Here is a 24,604-nt window from a genome sequence, read left to right on the forward strand (position 1 = left end):
CCTTCCTTTTGCACAATACTAGGAGCAATCACTAATGAATACAAATGGCTGCTTTTTAAATCATCTGTTCTGCTCCTCCTCTAGGTAAGAGGCTGTATATCTTCTGACAAATGGATATCACTTGCTTTGGCAAACTTGTCCATCATTTGTAAGATATTAGTCAGGATTGTAAGACTATCCTCTCCAATGCTTTGATGAATACAGCTACTAATAATACCAAGAAGCTTACTTGATTTGCATCGCCTCCACGACCATCCACCTAACTCAGTAGCTAGTGCTGTAACCATTTCCAAAATGAACCACAGTTACTCATTGAGCCTGCTTCAAAAGCATGTTTCACATCTATAACCTCTACTTTCTACTGCCTCTGCACTCTCCCAGCTTTTATTATCCCCCTATAATCAGTCTGAAGAAGGATCCTGACCCAAAACATCACTATACATTGTCTAACCACCGGCCTGTCAACCCCCCCCCCCCTCCCCCCCCTCACTTGTGGGCTGGCTTTGTCCTGCTCCCCGCTTCCAGCTTTTTCCTGTCCTCCCACAATCAGTCTGAAGAAGAATCCCAACCCAAAATATCACTTATCCATGTTCTTCAGATCAGAGATACTGCCTGACCCATTGAGTTACTCCTGAGTTTTGTGTCCTTTTGTGTAAACCAGCATCTGCAGTTCTTTGTGCATGTGCAGCTATTCCCCCAAATCACATGCAATCCAGATTTGGAAATATAATCGGCATTCCTTTGGGCTGCAAGATCTAAATCCTGGCACTCTCCATGCAACAACATTTGGAGTACTGTAACCAGAAGGGATGCATTAGTTGAAGAAACTGGATTACCACAGCTTCTCAAAGGTAATTAGAGGTGGATAATAAATACTGGCCTCATTTTTCCAGTAAAGGCAGAGTTCCATAACTCAAAAGAGCACTATGATAAATTAGTTGACCGATGTATAAAAAAAACACATGGCTTGCCATGTTATATCAGTATGTTTTCAAATGGGAAAAGACTGATTTAATTTCTTCTTTGCTTTTTCTGAAAACTAGGGGATATCAGTGTATTGTATTAAATCACTGGTGAACTGTATTTTACAGAAGCTGTCTTAAAATGTTATGCTTTTAATTACAATACCAAACCGGGCATCAGTATCTTTTATCAGTTTCTATATATGGAATAATATGAGAATACATTAACAGTAGTAATAAACAGCTCATCAATAATGCATTAAAGTCTTGAAACAAATGCAACAATAACACCAGTCAAGGTAAAGTGGCACAAATTGACTAAAAATCCAATTACTCTGAAATCTTCCATTTTGATTGCAGTTTTCATCCAACTATGAAGATATTATGGTTTGGATAATTTTGAGGGCTGAGGAGCTTCATTGAAAGAGAAAAATCAAAATTAGTTTCATCCACTTTAGCTCTGTACAGTAATCTATTATAAGGAACTATCTCATACCACCAGCACACCTTGACGATCACTAATCACGAACTGGATTAAAGAAGCAGGTAATTCTTCACCCCCTTATGTTTTTAAGTACTTTGGTCCTTAATAAAATAAAAAGCTACTCTTGCAGAGATTCATTAAAAAGTATAGTATGAGTTCCAAACAAAGTTAACCAATAGAGATTTTCCTGAGCTACATCGGTACCACTGGTTGACTGCCAGTGACTCGCGGAGTTCCACAGGGGTCAGTCAGTGCTGGGGCCACTACTCTTCAGGTTGTAAGTATGTCAATGATTTGGATGAGGGAATTGAAGGCTTTGTGGCCAAGTTTGCTGATGACATGAATATAGATGGGGGGGGGGGGGGCAGGTAGTGTAGAGAAAGTAGGGACTCAACAGCAGGATGTCGACAGGTTGGGTGAGTGGGCAACGAAATGGCAGAAGGAATGCAGTGTAGCAAAGTGGAGTCATGCATTTTGGTAGTTGGAATAAAGGATGGGCTATTTTCTAAATGGGAGAGAATTCAGAAATCGGAGGTGCAAAGTGACTTGGGAATGCTGCTGCAGGGTTCCTAAAAGGTTAATTTGCACGGCGAATCGATAGTAAAGAAGACAATGCAATGCTAGTATTTATTTCTAGAATATAAAAACAAGGATGTAATGCTGAGGCTTTTATCAAAATTAGCTGTGATGGATCAGAATTAAGTTGCTAATTTTGTTGAAGTGCTTAAAGATGTCCCTCCACCAATTTTCTACTTTGCAAATATATTTCTTAAACTGCCATCAATGGACAATAGGTGCAGGAGTAGGCCATTCGGCCCCTCGAGCCAGCACCACCATTCAATGTGATCATGGCTGATCATCCCCAATCAGTACCCTGTTCCTGCCTTCTCCCCATATCCCCTGACTCCACTATATTTAAGAGCCCTATCTAGCTCTCTCTTGAAAGTATCCAGAAAACCATCCTCCACCGCCCTCTGAGGCAGAGAATTCCACAGACTCACAACTCTCTGTGTGGAAAAAGTGTTTCCTCATCTCCGTTCTAAATGGCTTGCCCCTTATTCTTAAACTGTGGCCCCTGGTTCTGGACTCCCCCAACATCGAGAACATGTTTCCAGCCTCTAGCGTGTCCAAACCCTTAATAATCTTATATGATTCAATTAGATGCCCTCTCATCCTTTTAAACTCCAGAGTATACAAGCCCAGCCGCTCTCAGCATATGACAGTCCCGCCATCCCGGGAATTAACCTTGTAAATCTACGCTGCACTCCCTCAATAGCAAGAATTGGGAGACCAAAACTGCACGCAATACTCCAGGTGTGGTCTCACTGGGGCTCTATACAACTGCAGAAGGGCCTCTTTGCTCAGATACTCCTCTTGTTATAAAGGCCAACATGCCATTCGCTTTCTTCACTGCCTGCTGTACCTGCATGCTTACTTTCATCGTTGAAGGTCAGAGTCACACAGCATGAAAGCAGCTGTTTTCAGCCCAACTTGCCCATGTCAACCTAGATGCCCCATCAACATTAGTCCCGTTTACCTGTTTAGCCCATATCCCTCTAAACATTTCCTATCCATGTACCTGGATTCCACTGATCACATCCTTGAATCCCTTTTGTCACACCTTCCCCAACAATGGACCATTATGGAATCCATCTTTACCAAGGTCCTCAGTTGCTGGTTGAACACAAATGCTGGAGTAACTCAGCAAGACAGGCAGCATCTCTGGAGAGAAGGAATGGGTGACATTTCGGATCGAGACCCTACTTCAGACCAACAGACCATTTGCCATCCTAACTGCTTGCTCTACTTGCATGTTCACTTTTGGCATTTGGTGAGCCAGTACAACCAGATCCTTACGCACATTACTGCTTTATTGCTGTATTTTTAATTTTCTTCTCATCAAAGTGAATAACATCACTTTCTCATTCTAAAATGTTATCTCCATCACAACTGCTAAATACCATGACAGCAGTCATAAAAGAGGATCGAAAGGGCTCAACTCCTCGAGGACTGGTCATCAGTGAAGACCCATTCTGCTTGAGGATGGTATTGGGATCTGCGCAGCTCCAAGTCGTTTGTGTGGCTGCAGGGCTAGCAATTGACATCAGGCCATTGGACCAAGCATGAATCAGCCCATTCTACAAAGTGAATAACACAGACTCCAGTAGTAATCTCTGTTAGTTCTACTTTCAGAGTTAAAGAATTAAATTGAAGAAATTGAATACCAAAAAGTTGTTTCCCCTGACATTTACCGTGCTATCTCTATAAAAACTTTAACATTCCCAACCTTGTTTGGCACTTTGGTGCCATTGGTGAAGGTTAAAAAATAACAAAGACTTTACCTTTAAGTCAGTGTATTCTTGTTACTGCTCTCATCCCATAATATTTGGTTCAATTTTGACACTTGCGTATACCAGTTAAATAAATAGGAAAGATAGACAGGCCAACAATCTCACTGCGGATAGATGTTTGTACTCACATAATGTTAGTTTGGTAATGATTGGTTCCACAATCATCTCTAACTGTTTCTTTTGTTCCTCAAATTCCTCTACGGAAGCATTCTGAGACGTAAGAAGCCATTCAGATTTTGCTCGGCAGGCATTTACATAGGCAGTCTACCAGATGATAAAAAGTCATGAACCCAAAAACATGTTGCATATTCACTGATTAAAGAAGAAAAATGCAGAAAACAGTGCTTTCAGCTGAAGAATACTGGAGCTTACCTTATCATGCTTAGACAGCTTGCCTTGTGTCTTTTCAAGATCAGTAATAGTTTCCTGGACATTATTAATATACAATTCCAAAACCAGTTTGCCTTCTGCAGTTAATAAAGTGCAAATTAAAAAGGGGTTATTCTCCTTGCATTACTCTCTTTAACCTAAATAATAAAATGGTATATGACCATTTTGACAAAGAACAAAATGGCAGTGTGCAGCATCACAAGTAACGTAAGGTAGAGATTTAACATATTATTTCAATGGGTGGGTTTTAATTCTTAAGGATACTGAGACGTGGAGATGACAAGATACCACCTAACCTGGAGGGAGCCAATATCCATGCAGTAAGGTTTGCTAGAGCACCTTGGAAGGGTTTAAGTTAGTGTGACGGGGCTGGGAACCCAGAACAATAGTGCAGCAGATAGTCGCTCAGAATCATATTTAGAAAATAGACTTGGCAAACCTATTTTGGGAATAGCAGATAGAGATGGGTGAGGAAGCATAAGAGAGCTGACACCCTTAAGTGTATTCACTTTAATGCAAAGAGCCTTGCAGGTAAGATGGATAAGCTGAGCACGGATAAGCACATAGTCAGTCTGAAGAGGGGTTCCTATCTGAAATGTCATTTATTTTCTTCAGCAATGCTGCCTGACCCACTTGAATTTATCAAATGCATATGAGGAGTATTTAAAGCAGTATGCAGAGAGTCCTACGGGGGAAGGTGCTATATTCGACCATATCTTAGGGCAGTGGTTCTCAACCTTTTTTCAGTGATGTACCCCCTGTGAAATATTTTTTCAACCAAGTACCCCCTAACCAGCGCAAAAATATAATATATATGTAGGCCTATATTTAAAAATCTCACGTATCCCCTGGAGTGCCTTCACGTACCCCCAGGGGTACGCGTACCCCCATTTGAGAACCACTGTCTTAGGGAATAGGAATGGGTAATTAGTGGAAGTATCTGTGAAGGGACCCTTTGAAAAAGTGACCATAATTCAGTAAGTTTCAAGGCAGCCATGGAAAAAAGATGAGTTTGGTCCTCGTGTTAAGATCTTAACTTGGGTGAGGATTGACTTCAACACTATAAGCCAGGATTTGGCGAAATAGATTGTGAAAAGTTACTAGACGGGAAAAATACATCTGATTAGTGGAGACACAATGAACTGTATGTGTTGGAACATTCAGCAAAACACAAAGCACAAATAAAACCTCTAAAGCTTATCACATTCTCTTCACTGCTTGAAGGGACGGTGCAGAGAAATAGATGAACAAATGTCATTTGATTGATGAGAAACACAAAGTGTCAATTGTTTAATGACACCACAATTAAAAACATCTAATTACACCCAGCATGTACATACAAACTCATTTGATGTGCTCTTGCTGCATTTGACTATTTTATAAAACTGCCAGAAATATTAAAGGTTCAGGTATTTCTTAACATATGAACAATCTTTGTAATTATTCAAAATATACATTTGAAAACAGAGCCAAAAACATCTATTTTTGCTTTTCTTGACCCTTTCCCCTACATCTTTATTGCAGTCCTTATTTGAGTTCCAGAAATAACAATACATTGCTTAAACAGCTGCAATTAAATTTATCCCTTGACAGTACATGCAGGATAATATTTGGCTGTGGGGCAGCATTACAGCTTCACCAGACGCCCATTTCCTGCAGGGAATTTTGGATACTGATTACAGATCGGCACATAACAGATTTATTTACACGGAGCCTTAACATTTCAAACTTTCTTGAGATCATTTTGATCTTTATGGATATTTTGCCTGTTTGTTACCGACTAATCAAGGTTAATAAAATATTCTGTCAGTGAAATCAACCTTTAGAGACAATAATTTTTTCCTTATATGATGCAAACCATAAAAAAGATTTTGAAGCACAGGAAAATACTCCTTTATTATTCTATTGTTAATGAGGCAGCCTGTAGAATTATATTCCTAATTGTAGAATTAATTTGAAAAAATATTGAATTTAGTTTTATCTGTGAATTGGAAATATCGTGTCAAATTGTAATCTGGAAATACTTCAGAAAAAATGTTTTAAAGTGATACACCTATGTTACCTAGTAACTTGTCAGTTTCTTTGTTGAACTAAATTAAGGCGATTCTTCCAATCAAAAGCGCTTGAACAATTGGTTGGGACATAGGTGTTACTTATTGAGATCAGCCCAGTTTTAATAACTTGCTAGCACCATTGGCATGCTAGTTTAATATAAATATCCTGGGATAATTAATCTCAAGTGATAGAGCAACATGTCACATTTTACCTGCCCAGTCTAGAAACTCTATGCAATCAGTCATTGAGTATCGCTTAGCTATGTCACATGCTTTTTCATCTCTGAAGTTGGTTGTTCGAATGTTTGCTCCAAGGCCCACCAAAGTTTTTAGGCTCTCTTGTTTCCCCCATGCAGCGGCACAATGTAAAGGGGTATAGCCTGTGGACATGAAACAAAGTAAAAAATAGCAGAACAATTCAGGGAGCGGAGTCAGAAACAATTAACATTTCAGGCTGAAGAGCGTTTGTTGGAATAATTCTGTTGAAAACTCATCAATCTTGAACTTTAAAGATACAAGAGACTGCAGATACTCAGATCTTTAACAAATGACAAACTGCTGACAAATAGCATAATCAGTGGTTCAGGCAATATCTGTAGAAGAAAATGGTTGTCATTTTGTGTCAGATCCCTACTTCAGACGTATGATGGACTGGAGACGTCCATCGGTGGAAGGCTCGGGGACGAGAGATAATAGATCTAAAATAAATTTAAGAGAATTCCGAGTGTCATGATAAAATACTTATTTGGACAAAAGAACTGAATGCCAGCTACAAAATAAAAATGATTGACATTCATCACAGAGATTGGTAAGAGATTGCAGACACTGGAATTGTGAGCTAAAGGAACCCAACAAGCCAGGCAGCATCCGCAAAGGGAAATGGACAGATGACGTTTTGGGTTGGGATACTTCTGCAGACATAGAATAGAGAGGAGATAGCTGGTAAAAGGAGGTGAGGGGAAGGGATGGGCAAGAGCTGGCAAGTGATAGGTGAGTCCAGTTAAGGATTGGCAGATACGTCAAGGGGGGGGGGGGGGGGGGGGCGAGAGAAAGGTGGAGATAATAACCAAAGTTGAAAGTGATAGTGGAGGTAAACAAAAGGGTGCAAATGGTGGAATCTGATCAGAAAGATAGTGAAGTGGCGGCGCTGGTGAACGGCTGCGGCTCGCCTGCAGTCCGTTATCCCGTCGGAGGGGCCCATCCCGAGGGTGGAATGGCGCTCCCATCGGAGCGGCCCAGCTGGAGGGAGGAACGGCACTCACGTGAGGGCGATCCGGCTGGGGGCTGGAACGGTGCTCGGGTGGCTGGGACGGCGTTCTGGCGGCTATGACCTGAGTCCGAGGATCAGCCGCGGGCCAGCGGTGTTTGAGCCGGCCCGTTTGCGGGGTTCGGTGAGCCACGGGACTGTTTGTGCCATCGCCCGGTGGGGAATCGCCTCAGCGCAGAGGGAGAAGAGGAGGGAAGAGACTGCAGCCCTAAGATTTTTGCCTCCACCACAGTGAGGAGGTGCTTGGAGGATACACTGTGGTGGATGTTAATTTGTGTTTAGTGTTGTTTATTATCTGTATGTATGACTGCAGGCACGAAATTCTTTTGGTCTAAACTTGCTGCAAAATTATCTGAATACTGCAGTTTTCCAGCATCTGTATTATTTTTATCAGTCTTTCATAATATAATCTTCCTTTACAGGAAGACGTGAGTCCACCCAATTTATCCATGCAATTAAAAAAAAGCTTTTCAGGATAAATATTGAAAGGTAAGCCAACATAAATGCTTATTCAGATACTTTTTTGAGGGTTTCTGCATTCATCATCTCTTCAGAATGTTTTGGGGTGAAATGAAATCCTCAACTCCCCTTTAATTCTATTGTTTATTATCTTAAATCTATGTCTCCTAAACGGGTACCCTTTCTTGGCCAAAAACTGGTTCTTCCTGTTTTTCCTCTCCAAATCACCATTTCTCCAAACTTTCCCCAAATCCTCTGATTGTTTTGCTCTCCAAAAAGGTACTGACATCCGCCATAAATATTCTCAATGTTTGAGCATCCACAGCCCTAAAAGGTGGAAAAGTTTTACAAATCTCTGTATAGACATATTTCTCAGTGTGTTTCTGAAAGCAGGATCCACCTCCTGAGACTGCTACTTAATTCCAAGTTTGTCAGTCTTGGTATTGTTTGTAAACCTCTTAAATTCTAATTATTGGCACATGACATGAAAAACAATGTACTTTGCTCATGGCCTTGAGGAATCCTGCTCTATGCAGTGTACAAATCACTAAAAATCTCAGCATTTTTTTTTCAGTCACTGAGCCAAATTTGGATCAAACTTGTCACAATCCTTTGCAAAATACTGTTACTTAAAAAGGGTACTGCAAGACAAGCAGAAGCCTATGTAATTACGATAAACAGTATGTGTCACAGATTAGTAGCATATGATGATGTGTTCATTCTGTATTTAATTCAGAGTCCTGAAACAGTATGTGCTGAAGAATGCACAGATCGTAGTTCAAATCTTGCCTCATGGGATCATGCTTAGAAAGAACAGAAAAATAGGAAATAAAAGCAAAACCATTTCAATAGCCAATACCAACAGTGAGAAATCAGTGAACAATGCTGCCATGTACCTCGATTGGTTTGCTCATTCACATTTGCTCCTCGTGTCACCAACTCTTGAATAACTTCAGAATGACCTAGCATGGCAGCTGCAAAGAGAGCATTTCTGCCAATATCATCATGTATATTTAACAATTGATACGTTTTTTCATGATTTGGATCATCTGCATCTACGAAACACTTGCGTAGGTTCTCAGCATCTCCTTTGAGCACACTGCTAAGAAAGTTGTTCCTGTTCTCTAGTTCAAGATCTTCAGCATTTACTAAATCTTCATTGGTTGGGACTGCCTTTTCTTTTACAGTGTTAATTTTACGTTCCGATTTCATGCCTAAACAAAAATAAATAAATATGCAGTATTTGTCAACCATGGAAAGTACAATGAACATTTATATCAATAAGTACCATTCAGATGTGTCAGATAGAGAAATCCTAAACTAATTTCATTATTTGGTTCTCTCACCTTTATCTTCATCTCCGTCAGATGTTCGGGAAAACTGGATGCCAAAAGATAGCTCTTTCAACTTAGGTTGTAACTTCAACTCTCACTTCTAAGCACACAATTAGACCGACTCACCTTGCAGTGTTAAAGGAGTGCTTAATTGTTGGAAACACCTATTTTGGGGGAAAACATTAAACCATGATTTTATCTGTCCTTGCCATTAGTTTATAACACTATTAAATCAGATTTGCTGTTGATGGAATTGGTTTTATGGAATCAGTTTTTTATTGATTTCTAGAACAACAACCACACTTCAACAGTCCTTTATAGTATGTGAAGCACTTTATGATTGCCGTGGGTCATTGCAAAGAACAATGATGGACTGGAGGACAGCTAATGTTGAGCCTTTAAGAAGGGCAGGAGCGATAAGTCTGGGAACCGCAGGCCGGTGAGCCTTACATCAGTGGTGCGAAAGTTATTTGAAGGGATTTGTAAATGACCCAGTCATTCTCACCAACAGAGTTTATTAAAAGACACTTACAGTACACTACAGCATGTTGCTTCCGCTGTGGAGCGGCAACAAGACTAACAGCACAAGCTGGGCTACGATAATATGAACAGTATGGTAGGCGGAGTTTCTAATAATAAAGCACTACATTGGTTAGTGTGGAGTAACCAATCTACATCTTGCCTTGTAGAAATAAAAGTGAAGCACATCTAAATGCAGGTGACCTATAAGAATAAACAAGATAAATAAGATACGAGACCGCAGGACGTGGTTCCTTCACAGGAAGGAGATGTTGACGATTGCGTCTGTAAATTCCTCCGTCGTCGCTCACCAGGTATGAGCGCGACTCCTTGGCAGGGCTGTGAATGGGACCCAAATGGCCATAGCTCTTCTCGGTCTGAAGGCGAACAACTTGCCCACTAGAGAGAGGTTTGCTGGACCTGTCAAAAGATCGCTTCTGGGCATCGCGTTTCAGTTGGAGTTGTTTTTGGACAACGGGAGGTGAACGGACCTGCGGCTGCAGCAGCTGCTGGGGCACGGGGAGGGAAGTACGGGTCTGCCGAGACATCAGGCGTTGGGCCGGAGACCCCAGTATCGGGTCACGGGCGATGTTCCTTAAGTTAAGCAGGTCCAAGAATACATCAGATTTAGCAAGGTGTGAGCGCTCCATTAATTGTTTGGCGCTACGGACTGCTCGTTCTGCAAGTCCTTTGGACTGTGGAAATTCAGGACTGCTGGTGACATGGCGAAAATCTCACCATTGAGCAAAGTTTTTGAAACACTGACTGGTGAACTGACTGCCGTTATCAGACAGGAAACATGCAGGGTCGTCGTGCACGGAGAAACGGCGTGACAGCTTTTGGATGACTGTGTCAGATGTGATGTTTTGGAGTAGGTTAATTTTGAACAAGCCCGAATACGAGTCAGATAGTGTTTTCCACGCCACTTGAATATGTCAGTAGTGACTGTGCACCACAGCAGAGGAGGAACAGGGTGTGAGAGCAAGGGTTGTTTCTGCTGGTGGCTCAGCACTTCAACTCCCCCTCCCATTCCCAATCCGACCTCTCAGTCCTGGGTCTCCTCCATTGCCAGAGTGAGCAACACCGGAAATTGGAGGAACAGCACCTCATATTCCGCTTAGGGAGACTGCATCCGGAGGGCATGAACATTGAATTCTCCCAATTTTGTTAGCCCGTGCTGTCTCCTCCCTTTCCTTAGCCCTCGAGCTGTCTCCTGCCATCCCCCAGCCCTCGGGCTCCTCCTCCTCCTTTTTCCTTCCTTCTCCCCGCCACCCCCTATCTGTCTGAAGAAGGGTTTCGGCCCGAAACGTTACCTATTTCCTTCGCTCCATAGATGCTGCTGCACCCGCTGAGTTTATCCAGCATTTTTGTGTACCTTTGTTTCTGCTGGTATGTGCTGGTATGGCGTTAGGCTGTTGCAGACAGCGCAGGCTTTGATTCTTTCGTGTATGTACTCGGTCATACCAGGCCAGTAAAACATGTTCTTTGCCCGTTGTAAGGTCGCTTCCACACCGGGGTGACACCTGTGGACGGCATCAAAGTACTTGTCCTGAAGAACAGCTGGGATGACGGCTTTATGACCCCGTCCTGTAGCACTAGTTTGTCGCGAACTAGGTAGTAAGGGCGAATCGCAAGTGGGGTACCATGTTGTTTATCCGGCCAGCCACGCCGGATGACTGAGGACAGTAGTTGTAGAGTTTTATCTGCAGCCGTGTGTTCTGCCAGGCTGCTTAGGCATTCAGTAGGTATGTACGACATCATCATTACTGTGAACTGGTCTTGTTCTGAGGGCTGTTGTTCGCAGGTTTTGTGTGGGGCTCTTGATAGCGAGTCTGTTAGGTGCATGTCCTTGCCCTTTTTGAAGATTATAGTGAAATCGAAACACTGTAGCTGCATCACCATCCGTTGCAGGTGAGCAGGAGCGGCGTGGATGGGTTTGTTCAGAATGGTGACCAGCGGCTGGTGGTGTGTTTCCACAATCACGGACTTGCCAAAAATAAAGTGTTTGAATTTCATGCAGGCAAAAACCACAGTAAGCAATTCCTTTCGATCTGAGCATAACGTTGTTCAGTCTCAGACAGGGTGCGGGAGGCATAAGCAACAGGTCTGCAGTCACCTTTGGTGGAAGTCTGTAGGCAAGTAGCGCCAAGTCCATATAGGGATGCATTATGTGTGAGCGTCACCGACAACCTCAAAGCAAAGTAGGCGACGGTTGGCGCATTGACCAGTTGCAACTTAAGGATTTCAAAAGCTCTCTGGTGTTGTTGGTACCAGGACCAGGCAGTCCTTGTGAGTCAGTCCCCGCAGAGGGGCAGATATATCGCTGAGGTTGGGAATGAATTTCCCCAAGTAGTTGACCATTCCCAGGAATCTCTGTAAACTCGTAACGTCAGTGGGAGCTGGCATCTCGTTGATGGCAGTGGTCTTGGAGGGGTCCGGTCTGAGGCCATCACTGGTGAATACTTGTCCGACATAGTTGACCTCTGTGACACGAAATTTGCATTTTAGAGGGTTGAGCTTGAGATGGATATCTTTAGCACGGTCTAGTACTTATTTCAAATTGGCATCATGTTCAGCCGTGTTGCGTCCGGCAGCGAGAATATCATCGACAATGATGGCGCACGGGTACTCCACAAATAATTGTTCCATTGTGCATTGAAAAATCTCACTAGCAGAGTTGATGCCAAAGGGCATGCACAGAAATTTATAGTGGCCAAAGGGGGTGCCGAACATGGTGAGGTAGGACTAGTCGGGATCCGGCATGATCTGTCAAAATGAACTTTTGGCATCCAGAACAGAGAACACGGATGCACTACCTATCTGATCAGCAACTTCCTCTGTGTGCATCGGGTAGTGTGGGCGTCTGATCGCTGTGTTTAGGTTTCTGGGGTTGATGCAGATTCTGATTTCTTCCTTGTTCTTTGTTGCAACCACCATGGTGGAAACCCAGTCATTCTCACAAACATGGAACAACAGAGTTTATTAAAAGACACTTACAGTACACTACAGCATGTTGCTTCAGCTGTGTGGCGGCAACAAGACTAACAGCACAAGCTGGGTTACGATAATATGAACAGTGTGGTAGGCGGAGCTTCTAATAGTAAAGCACTACATTGGTTAGTGTGGAGTAACCAATCTACAGGATTTGAACAGTTAGGATTTATTTGCATTTGCAAAGGTAAGAATTGATTTGGGGTTTGTGCATGGGAAATCATGTGTCACAAGTATGAATAACTTTTTTGAAAAGGTAAATAAGAGGATTGATGAATGCTGGGCAGTAGACATTAACTGTGAATTTTAGCAAGGTGGAGACATGAGACAGCAGATACTGGAATCCGGAGCAACAAACAATCTGCTGGAGGAACTCAACATGTCAGGCGACTTCTGTGGAGGGAAATGGACATTCGACATTTCGGGATAAAGTGCATGAGTCCTGCAGTTATTGCTCAGAATAGATGGAGATGTTTTACACAGCAAATATTATTGCTAAGATTGAGGGGAAAAATTTGTCTGCTCAAACTGAAATATTTCAAGCCACCATGGAAAGGGAGTTTAACATTGTATATGTAACTAGCTAAAGTTTTGAACAGAGGAGGAAAAGCTTTAAATACTTTAGACCATAAGACCATACTTTAAGAAGTGCTAAACACTTCAGAAATGTTTAGGAGACTTCATGAACCACTTTGTACAGAAATAAATGGTTTATTTGGGCCCAAAGGTGGGTGCAAATAGCCTACAACTGGTCAAAGAAAAGACTGAAGCCATTTTCCAAACTAGAAATGCTGAGAATATTATGCAAGCTTTCGGCCAGATCCAGCTAGTAACAGTAGTGAAACTGTTACATAACTTGCTGAAAAAGGATGAACCACAGCTGTGGAGAATGGAATGACTGAAAGCATACAAATTCTGTCAGAGAAGTCGCAGTAGTGAGTTCCTCCTGATGCATTAAAACATCACTTGCATGGTGTTCCAACTGTATAAAGTTGAGGCATTTATAAACCACATTCTGAACCACAGTAAGGAAAAAAATCCCACTGCACTTACAAAGAGTGAGAGGACAAAAGAAATGGAAGCATCGGATCATATAAAGTTAAAGGGATAAATGGATCAGATAGATGAAATGGGATTGAACATTAAATTATACCTCTTTACTTTCCAGCCTTAATAGGAGAAGCTTACAGATCAGTAAGTACAATAGAAGAGGCAGTAAAGAGGCAAATCACGTGGGAAAGATAAGTCTCACTACGAAGTACTGACTCACAGATTTTCTTCTAAGCAGCAATCAATGTCATACTCCACAACAGTACTGTGGAAATACTGAGTCACAAGAGTCGAAACATGATTGGATCTAGTTCAGCTGAATCTCAAAGGAAAGGTGAAAGAAGGACAGTTGAAACAAACCAAACGTTATGACACACTCCAAAAGGTGGAGATTCAAATTACTCAATAATGATTGTATGTTCACACCACTAGGTAGGGAAGAGGTGAAATGTTGGAAGTGGGATGTTGGAAAGATTGTGGAGACATGTGGTTCCAAGTAATATCCCATAAGGTACACAAAAATGCTGGAGAAACTCAGCGGGTGCAGCAGCATCAATGGAACAAAGGAAATAGGCAATGTTTCGGGCCGAAACCCTTCTATATCCCATAAGGTTGCACAAGATAGTGTATTGAGAAAGGAATTGTTGGTGATGGAACAGATACAAAAGGTTTCCTCATACAGTGCATGTTGTTCAAGAAGAGGGCTATGCATTTGAATATATTCCTGAATGAACGCTACAATTATTGGAGATGATACAGAATAAGCGATGCATGTAAGAGCCATAGATAGGAGACAGTCAGAAACTTCTTCCCAGGATGGAACAATCAAAAACTAGAGGGCATAGCTTTTAGGTGAGAGGGGCAAAGTTTATTGGAGATGTGCTGGGCAATTTTTTTTAAAAGGGTATTGAGTGTGTGGAACGTGGTGTTGGGGTTGGTAATTGAAGCAGACAATACAATGGCATTTAAGAGACTTTTGGATAGGCATTTGGATAGGCAGGGAATGGAGGAATATGGATTGTGTGCAGGTGGATAAGAGATGGCTTGTCATCATATTCGGCACAGATATTGTGGACCAAAAGGGCCTGTTCCTGTACTAGGTACTACGAGGCGGTATCTTCAGTGGATCCAGACATGGAATCGATGCGAATACCATTACAAACATTGCTGTGATTTTGTGGTTCAGATATCCATTAAGCCTATGTATTTCAACAAGTTGTCAAATGCTTCCCACTATTTCTGTTTAAGGTCAAATTACTGGAATATATTAAAATGTGTTAAGTCCCTGCAGTTTAGGTAGGTTTGGAGGGATATGGACCAAACGCAGGCAGGTGGGACTAGTGTCGCTGGGACATGTTGGCTGTATGGGCAAGTTGGGCCGAAGGGCCTGTTGATACACTGTATCACTCTATGACTATGACATAATATGACGATGTATTCGATTTTGAGTATTGTTGTCCATAGGTACATTGTCTTGGAAGAATCTCGAATAAACCAGACACAACTTTGTTCACTCTTTTTTCTCCCATAGATGACTTCATGCCTTGCCCTGCACATCTCCTTAAAACTTTGCTCCTCTCATCTTAAAGCTAGGTCCTCTAGTTTTGATTGTTCCATCCTGGGAAGAAGGTTCTGACTGTCTGCCTAACTATACCTCTTAAATACATCTCTCATTCTGTATTCTGTATATTGATTTGCCTTGGTACGGTAAAAATGCCATGGCAGCATATTCCCCACTCAAGGACAATTAGGGCTGCACAATAAATGCTGGCCCTGCCACCGATATCCCCAATGCAAAATGAATAGATTAAAAAAAATAATTGTGAAGCACTCTTTGATGTTTTGATACTTAAAAGTGTTATATCAATAAAGATGCTGTGTGCTCAATCATTCAACGTGGCAAGGCATTCGTCCAAGTGTTAAAGCCAAGAAAGATGCATATAAATTGGCCAGAAGAAGTGGCAAACCAGAGGACTGGGAGAAATTTAGAACCTAACAGAGGACAAAGGGGTTAATTAAGAGGGGGGGGGGAAAGAGCATGAAAGAAAGCTTGCGGGAAATATAAAAACTGACTGTAAAAAGTTTTGTTTAAGAAAGAGCTGCAGATGCTGGAAAAATCGAAGGTAGACAAAAAATGCTGGAGAAATTCAGCCGATGAGGCAGCATCTGTGGAGAGAAGGAATTGGCGATGTTTCAGGTCGAGACCCTTCTTCAGACTGATGTCGGGGGGGAGGGGGGGGGGAGGGAAAAAGAAAGGAAGTAGGTGGAGACAGTAGGACGTGGGAGAAATGGGAAGGGGGAGGGGAAGGAGGGAGAAAGCGAGGGCTATCTAAAATGAGAGAAGTCAATGTTCATAACGCTGGGGTGTTTATAGGTATGTTAAAAAGGAAATAAATAGCGAAGACGAATTTTCAAAATGGCAGGCAGTGACTAGTGGGGTGCCACAAGGCTCTGTGCTGGCACCCCAGTTGTTTACAATATATATTAACGATTTAGACAAGGGAATTAAATGCGACATCTCCAAGTTTGCTGATGACACAAAGCTGGGTGGCAGTGTGAGCTGCGAGGAGGATGCTATGAGGCTGCAGGATGACTTGGATAGGTTGGGTGAGTGGGCAGAAGCATGGCAGATGCAGTATAATGTGGATAAATGTGAGGTTATCCACTTTGGTGGCAAGATCAGGAAGGCAGATTATTATGTGAATGGTATCAGATTAGGAGAAGGGCAGGTGCAACGAGACGTGGGTGCGCTTGTACATCAGTCACTGAAAGTATGCATGCAGGTACAGCAGGCAGTGGGGGGGTCAAGGAAAGAGCGTTCACATCGTGGCCCTGATTTCACCAATCTTTCCACCACCACGCACAAGAAGCGCAAGATAGACACCATTGTGCAGATGCCGAGAAGTGTGTTCAGCTCTGGCTGAATAACTTCTAATCTTGTGTGTGGACTCGATAAGAAAAAAAAGTATGCAGTGAAGAAAGCCAATGGCATGTTGGCCTTCATTGCAAGAGGATTTGAGTTTAGGAGCAAGGAGGTCCTACTGCAGTTGTACATGACCCTGGTCAGACCGCACCTGGAGTATTGGGGGCAGTTTTGGTCTCCTAATTTAAGGAAGGACATCATTGCTATTGAGGGTGTGCAGCGTAGGTTCACCAGGTTAATTCCTGGGATGGCAAGACTGAGGTATGATGAAAGAATGGGTCGACTGGGCTTATATTCGCTGGAATTTAGAAGGATGATAGGGTATCTTATAGAAACATAAAATTCTTAGAAGATTTTCTTAGAATTCTTAGATGCAAGAAAAATGTTCCCGAAGTTGGGGGAAATTTAGGACTGAGACTAGATTTTTTTTTTCACCTAGAGAGTTGTGCATCTATGGCATTCTCTGCCACAGTGGAGGCCAATGCACTGGATGTATTCAAGAGAGAGTTAGGTATAGCTCTTAGAGCTAATGGATATGGGGGAAAAGCCGAAACGGGGTACTGATTTTGGACGATCAGCCACCATGATCATATTGAATGTCGGTGCTGGCTCGAAGGGCCGAATGGCCTACTCTTGCACCTATTTTCTATGTTTCACCTCATTGCAAAGGAAACCTCTCCCAACCTCGCTTCCCGGTAAATGGAAACATCACTCTGTCCTTCCAAAACAAAGCAAACATAACTTGACCGACGCTTTAATTTTAATTTTTACTTTTTTACTTTCAGACTGATGTTTCTCTAAATCTCACCACCTGATTTATGGCCGTGCTCTGCGCTCTTCATGGGTCTGAAAACGACTTCTTTGGTGCCCGTGCCTTGATCTCTCCTTCTGCCCAGGACCAGCCACAGCCGTCTCCACGGCAACCAGTGCCTCTGTGCAACGTGGGTAAAGATCCTGCTCGCCTGAAACAGGAGTAACGCCAATTAAGATCCGGCACTCATCAGCGGGAGAAAAGAGGAGCACAATGATTCCACCGTATACACCCCAGCGGAAAGAAATATGGTTTGCGCGAAAATAACTCAGACTAGAGATCAGATGAAGAGTCCCGGACCTGAAACGTTAACTCCTTTTCTCCCTGCACGGCCGCTGCGTGACCTGCCGAGTGTTACCAGCCGATCTATTTTCACTCCAGATTTCCAGAATCTGAGGCTTTGTTTACTTAATTTTCAACCATTCACTTGAGCTGCTTATGATGGCAGTTGATCCGCCCTGGAGAAAGCAGATCTGCGTAGCGAATAAAACATAAATGTTGGAAATACTCTGCAAATCAGTCAACATCTGTGAAGAATACAACTAAATTATTCTTAGTTCAATGACCTTCCAGTTCTATTTTTATTACAGAAAGTCATCCACGTTATTTTGCTGACCATAATGTAACATTTAAAAAACAACCCTTTTCATTTTTTATCACTTCTGTGCAATAAAACACCGCCAGAGATTTGCTGAGCCACATGGAAATAAAATAAAAAGCTAGAGCTAATGCAGGGGACAATGACAGGGGCAAAAGGAGCGGAAGAGCTTGGTGAGAAGGAGAATGTGAAAAAACTGTGAGACGGAAATATTTGGGGATGAAAGTGTGCTGGCAAAGCACCTGAGAACTCTATTGTCAAATAAACATAAGAAACCAAAGTCAGGACGGTTCTGCTTGTTTGAGGTAAAAGGAACATTTTCAATTCAGTATACAGTACACAATTGGGTGAGTACAAACAAAAAGTGCACGGGGAACTCAGAAGTTCAGACAGCATCTGTGGAGAGAATAGACAGATGGGTAAGGACACTTCAGATTGATAGAGTAGGGGGGATGAAAGCTGAAAAGGAGAGAAGGGAGTGGGACAAAGCCTGATAAGCGACAGGTGGAGAAAGGAACTGCAGCTGCTGGTTTAAACGAAAGATAGACACAAAATGCTGGAGTAACTCAGCAGGACAGGCCTTTGAGGAGGCAAAGAACAGAAAGGTTGGTATGGGAATGGAAAGGGGAGTAAATATGGAAGATATTTACCTTAGTATAATATATAGAGCATAAGTATTCAGCAAAGTTATTCCCCGGTCTGCTTGGTCTCGCTGATGTAATGGAGGCTACATCGGGAGAAGCAAATACAATAGATGAAGTTGGCAGAGGTGCACATGAATCTCAGTCTCAGCTGGATTGGCTGCTGGGGTCTCTGGTTGGAAGTGAGAGAGATATAGTGACAGGTGTTACATCTCCTGTGGGTGCAGGGGAAAGTTCCTGGGGAGGGGGTAAATTGGGTGGGAAGGGATGATCGGTGCAAATAGTGTAGTGTAAAGTGAGTTGTCTGCATGGAAAACAGAAAGAGGTGGGGATCAGAAGATGTGACTGGGATCTCGTTTCAGGTTTCAGATAAGTCAGAGAATGATGTGATGGATGCAGAGGCTGGGGTGAAAGGTAAAGACAAGGGAACTCTATTCTTGTTCCGGTTGTGGGGAGTGAGAGCAGAAATGCAGAACACAGAGGGGTCATAGGTGAGAGATCCATGTACAATAGCATGAGGGAAGGCATATTTACTGAATAAAAAGGACATCTTGGAGTCAGAGTGAAAGCCTCAGCTTGGGCACAGATGCGCCATAAATGGAGAAACTTAGAGATGGGGTTGGCATCTTTGCAAGTGGCAGGCTGGGAGGAGGTGTAATTACGGTAGCTGTACAAGTCAGTGGATTTGTAATAGACGTCAGTCGATAATCTGTCCCTGTGATGGATACAGAGTGATCAAGAAAGGGAAGAGAGATGCTAAAGATAGTCCAAATGAATTAGAGGGCAGGGTAGAAGTTAGTAGTAAAGTTGATGCAATTAATGAGCTCTATGGGAGCAGGAGGCAGCCCCAATGCAGACATCGATGTAATGGAGAAAAAGTTAGGGATTGGTGCCGGGATACATTTGAAACAAGGTGTGTTCAACGTAACCAATAAATAGTTGGGGACTATGCAAGTGCCCTTGACTACAATTTATGACTTGAAGAAAGTGAGAGAAATTGAAAGAGAAGTTGTTGAGGGCGAGGGCAACTTCCGCCAGGCAAAGAAAATGTTAATTGAGTCTGTTTGCTGGCTGGCAAGTGGGAAGCTTTTAAAAGTAGATAACTAGAGTACGAGGGCAGCATGTTCCTGTTAGGGTGAAGGACAATGCGATCAAGTTCAGGGAACTTGGTTGATGAGAGATGTTGAGGCTCTGGTCAGGAAAAATAAGCCATACATCAGATTTAGGCAATTGGGATTAAGCAATATTCCTCCGCAAGCATAAGAAATGTAGAACTCTTGAAGCCAAAATGGAGACATGAAATAGATCTGATAGCCAAGGCATGGGCAAATCCTAAGAGATTCCATAGGTATATTAACAATGAAAGGGTAGCTAGGAAGAGAATACGCCCCCTTAAAGATCAGCAAGGCCATCTTTGTGTTGGGCCTAAAGAGGCGAGGAAGATGTTAAATTAATATCCCACACAAGGATATTGGAAATTTTGCAGAAGAAATTGACAAGGATATTACTAGAACGTGTGAGCTTGAGTTAAAGTGAAAAGCTGGGACTTCAACGTTTGGAAGCTACAAGGTAAAGTAAACAAAATCATGAAGGGCGTGAATGCTCTCAGTCATTTTTTTCAGGCTGGAGGATTCTCAAACCAGGGGGAATAAGCTTAAAGTGAGGTGGAGAGATTTAATAGGAACCACAGGGGTAATCTTTTCACTGAGAGGGAACTTGCCAACTTGCTCAGTTGGGCCGAAAGGCCCATTTCCCTGCCGTGCAGCACGATGGCAGCACCAAAGATACTAGAGGAGCGCTCCGCTCTATAATCTTTGGTCTAGTATCTTTGCTTTGGGCAGCACCAAAGATTGTTCCTCTATAATCTTTGGGCAGCACATCAACGGCGCGCGCCCCCGGCGTTCACGTCCGGATCAGCGCGCGCTCCCGCAGCGCCTCCCCGCGCCTGCGCGGCCGCCGCTGGTGGCAGTTGCCGCGCAGACGCCGTCCAGTAGTTGGCCAGCGGACGGAGGACGCGCTGACAGTCAGGTTCTTCCTTAGCTTTTGAAATGTTACGCGGTTGCTGGCCGCTCCTACACTTCGAAGCAGTGTGTCACTTGCACCGCAGCTGGGTGACGGCAGTCTTTCGGCCCTTGTCAATTCGGGGTGGTCGCGGGTTGGCGTGAATGTGATTTCCTGACCGCTGACTGCTCCGGTGGGGAAGATATTGGGGGCTGCACCACCACCGACCTTCCGAAGGTGCGCAGTGGAGCTGCGCAATCGGTGCTTGCCTAGACAAGTGTGGACCAAGAAACTAACAGCAAAGGGAAAACTGGTATGTATAATTGTCCAGTGTCAGAAGCTTGCAGCATGAGGCGCAATACATGCATGTTGAGAGCCACCCTACATCACGGGGCTGAGTCCTGGGTGCAGGGTTGGACCTAGTTCCCAAACCCGGGCTCAGTAGACATGCCCGACGCGTTCAACTTGGAGCTTTCTCCAACGCAATCAGCTGCGCGAATGCAACAGCAGTTAGTATCGCTGCCCAAAACTACACAAACTCAAAAGTACAATGCTCTTTGTGGATAAATTTAGAGTTAACATCCTAAGCAGAAAAAAAATAATCACAGAATACGTTTTTCTGTAGTTTTCTGGGGTCAACAAGTAGCATTGTTACAACATTTTGAGATTTAAAAAATCAAGTTTGCAATTATCCCATCAGATAAAGCTTAAAAAGAACGTTAATTTGATACCTAATTCGCTTTCATATCTTCAGTATTAAAAAAGTTATGGCCATTTTCATACTCGGAAATTTGCATCTTGTTCCCTATTGCTTTTCCACAAAAGCTGTGATCGAGGACAGTCAAAAGCCCATAACTTTCTTAAAAATTAAGAGAACTGAATGAAATTTTCAGTTATTGTAGATTGAAACATTCTGAAACAAATATGAAACATCTTACTTGGATGACCTGAAATTTAAGCATATAATTTGTTAGTTACCTAATTATAGCTAATTACAAAATTGACCGTTGTGACGGAAATAGTAATAAACACCCAGACTGCCTTGAAAATTCAAAAATGTGATATTCGCAAGATCAGAACATTAATATTATTGTAATATATGCTGTAAGTCCGTAACAGATAGGTAAATAAATTACAATTTCTAGCAATAGACCAAGTCTTTATGGAGAAGATAAGTTGCTAGCTGGTACATTGACATATCATAATCAGTAGCATCATCATACTCCTCAGATTGTAACCAATAAGCAACTCTGTACACCTTGTTTTTCCTCAACTTTTCAATTTGGCATTGTAAACTACAAGTGTTTGCTCTTCAAACCATGCATGATACGTCTTTCTGCCCACTGCTATCCCATTAAGAATGTCCTGTAGATCATCACATTTGTACTAGTCCAAATTCGGATAATCTCTGCAAATGCTGTCTAAATCAGTTTCTTTTGCCTGGCATTTGGATGGACAATTTTGCATTTCTTCTTCGGAGACATCTGTTTAAAATGTAAAGGAAAAAAAAACACTGAACAGCATTAACAGAAATAAGTTATTATTTGCAGTTTTAGAAAAAAAGGTAGAAATGATAAAGTTAAACGCTAAAACAAATGGTAAATACCCGACAAAAAATTCATATTCATCAGTTTCATCAAATCAATTCATCTAATCAATTAAATTCATCTAAATTCAATTACTAGATCTAAACATCTATCCATTTGTTAAGAAAAGGCTATTTTTTTTTTATATAGCCTAAGTATCCAAATAAGAAACTAATCCCATTTACACAATAATTCACAATATAACATGATTTTAAAATCTCACTGTCATGAACTTGTATGCCAAATGTTTAATTCCCATAATGTTTAATTCCCATAAATTAATCTAAAAACATCCACTCAATATAATCAAAATTATTACTTTTTGCACAATACATGTGACTAAAACTGTTGTGGATATTTAGTATAAAAATATTGATTATGGATAGACAATTACACAAAATATGGATGATTTAGATGCTCTTATGACATGATTGTCCAAAAAAAAAGAGGATTTTAATCATCTTGCCAGTGGGTGTTTCTGGAATGCGATCAATTGGAACGTTGCCATGAATTTTAAACCCATATCGGCAGGCAAGACACTGCCGAATCGTTTGGGGACTAAATAACATTTTCGCATTGTAAAATTAGACTAAAGCCACCCCAAAAAGCAAGATTATATGTGAAATAAACGACTTGCCCTTTGTTTTGTCCTGATATTACGATCCGTCACGTTGAGGGCGTTCGAAGTCGCATTTTACTTTAATCGAACTATTAAATTGTCCAGCAATTTTTTTATTTAAAAAAAAAATGGTAACGGAAGTCCGATCGATTTTTCTTCATCGACTAGCAGCCCGAGGAAATCCCTCTCCGACAAGCGATACAAACCTGCATTTTAATCCCGCCCCACCCCCTCAAAGGTGCCGGAGTCGCACACATAGCCCGTAGCAGGTCTGCAGCGCCGCTGAAGGTAGGTTTTGTAACATCACTACAACAAAGGAAATCGTAAGAAGATCGAACTGCAATATAAAGATCAAGAACACACAAGGAACAGCAGATGCTAGAATCTTGAGCAGAACACTAAGTACTGGAATAGATGTGCGATTTTGAGTTGGGACCCTTAAAGACCAGGAAGCAACCGTATATTTTAAAAATTGTCAAATCACTTTTTCCCAATTTTTACCCACTTCATGACCCCCTGTTTACCCAATAGCATCACCTTAATTAAGGTTAGTGTCTCCAGTAGAATTAGTTTTTTTCCCACCGTCAATTAGGCTTGTTATTTCTCTGCATCAGAATATTAAAGTTAAAAACATTTCTCCAATTATAGATGACTCCCCTCTCCAATTATTTATTTTCTTTGAGATTAGTTACTGAGCTTGTTGTTTTCTGTGTTATATAACGCATTTTGGCCATTGAAATAGCCAAAATACATATTGTATGTCCACCCTATTAATCTTATTTCTAATCAATTTGTAAAATGATCTTCTGTGGAAGTGCGTTGAATTAATGTTTTAAAGTTATTACTTTTTGTGGTCAGTGTGTGAAAATGTGGTTGTAATTGCTTGAGACCAGTATGTGAACATCTTTGCTGTGGAAGCGAGTGTGAGGATAGATCTTGGTGTTGGTATTAATATATTGTCGTGTGTACCACGATAGAGTGAAAAGCTTTGTTTGTGTGCTGTTCAGTCAAATCAAATCATACTATGAGTACAATCAAGCTGTACACAAACACAACAGGTAGAGTAAAGACAAAAATACCAGAATGCAGATTATAGTGTTTACAACATTATAGTGTTGCAGTTCATAGTCACACAGAGTAGAAACAGGCCCTGTGACCCAACTTGCCCACATTGACCAACATGCCCTTCTACACTCGTCCCACCTGCCTGTATTTGGCCCATATTCTTCCAAACCTATCCTATCCATACACCTGTTGAAATGTTTCTTAAACGTTGTGATAGTAACTCATGATAGTAACTCCGGCATCTCGTTCCATACACCTGCCACTCTTTGTGTGTAAAAAGAAAGTTGGCCCTTGGGCTCCTATTAAATCTCCCCATGCCTCCCCCTCACCTTAAATTTATGTCCTCGCGTTCTCGATTCCTCTACACTGGGTAAAAGACTGGGTAGTGCATTTACCCTATCTATTTCTCTCATGATGTACACCTTTATAAGATTACCCCTCATCCTCCTGCGCTCCGAGGAGTAAAATAACAGTCTGCTCAACCTCTGACTATAGCTCA

General features: G+C 42.1%; 2 protein-coding genes across 5 annotated transcripts in view; one reads left to right on the forward strand and one right to left on the reverse strand.

Moving 5' to 3' along the window:
- Positions 1-493: 493 nt before the first annotated feature.
- ankrd45 (ankyrin repeat domain 45) lies at positions 494-17,939 on the reverse strand. Of its 2 annotated transcripts, none has more exons than XM_033028372.1 (6): positions 17,596-17,939; positions 8,864-9,181; positions 6,454-6,621; positions 4,170-4,264; positions 3,926-4,061; positions 494-1,376 (listed from the first exon to the last, which is right to left on the reverse strand). In XM_033028372.1, the coding sequence occupies exons 1-6, from the start codon at positions 17,624-17,626 to the stop codon at positions 1,345-1,347; spliced, it is 780 nt and encodes a 259-aa protein (XP_032884263.1). In that variant the 5' UTR covers positions 17,627-17,939; the 3' UTR covers positions 494-1,344. The 2 variants fall into 2 exon arrangements, with proteins under 2 accessions (XP_032884263.1, XP_032884262.1); XM_033028371.1 differs by having other exon boundaries at positions 17,593-17,939.
- Positions 17,940-20,784: 2,845 nt separating this feature from the next.
- klhl20 (kelch like family member 20) overlaps positions 20,785-24,604 on the forward strand; it is a 56,153-nt gene continuing 52,333 nt past the window's right edge. For 2 of the 3 annotated variants that reach the window (XM_033028377.1, XM_033028375.1), the window contains exon 1: positions 20,792-21,148. The gene's annotated coding sequence lies outside the window, so the exon portion shown is untranslated. Of the gene's footprint in view, positions 21,149-24,604 lie in introns of all 3 variants that reach the window. The other variant, XM_033028374.1, reaches the window with a different exon arrangement.

This window comes from Amblyraja radiata, chromosome 10, assembly GCF_010909765.2.
Source record: "Amblyraja radiata isolate CabotCenter1 chromosome 10, sAmbRad1.1.pri, whole genome shotgun sequence".
NCBI lineage: Eukaryota > Metazoa > Chordata > Chondrichthyes > Rajiformes > Rajidae > Amblyraja > Amblyraja radiata.

Excerpts from the sequence above, each read along its gene's own strand:
- ankrd45 (XM_033028371.1), bottom strand. The coding sequence starts at position 17,626 with ATGAAGAGCGCAGAGCACGGCCATAAATCAGGTG. Across the intron at positions 6,622-8,863 it reads GAATGAGCAAACCAATCGAG|GCTATACCCCTTTACATTGT; the intron begins GTACATGGCAGC and ends TCATGTCCACAG. Across the intron at positions 4,265-6,453 it reads AGAGTTTCTAGACTGGGCAG|AAGGCAAACTGGTTTTGGAA; the intron begins GTAAAATGTGAC and ends TATTAACTGCAG.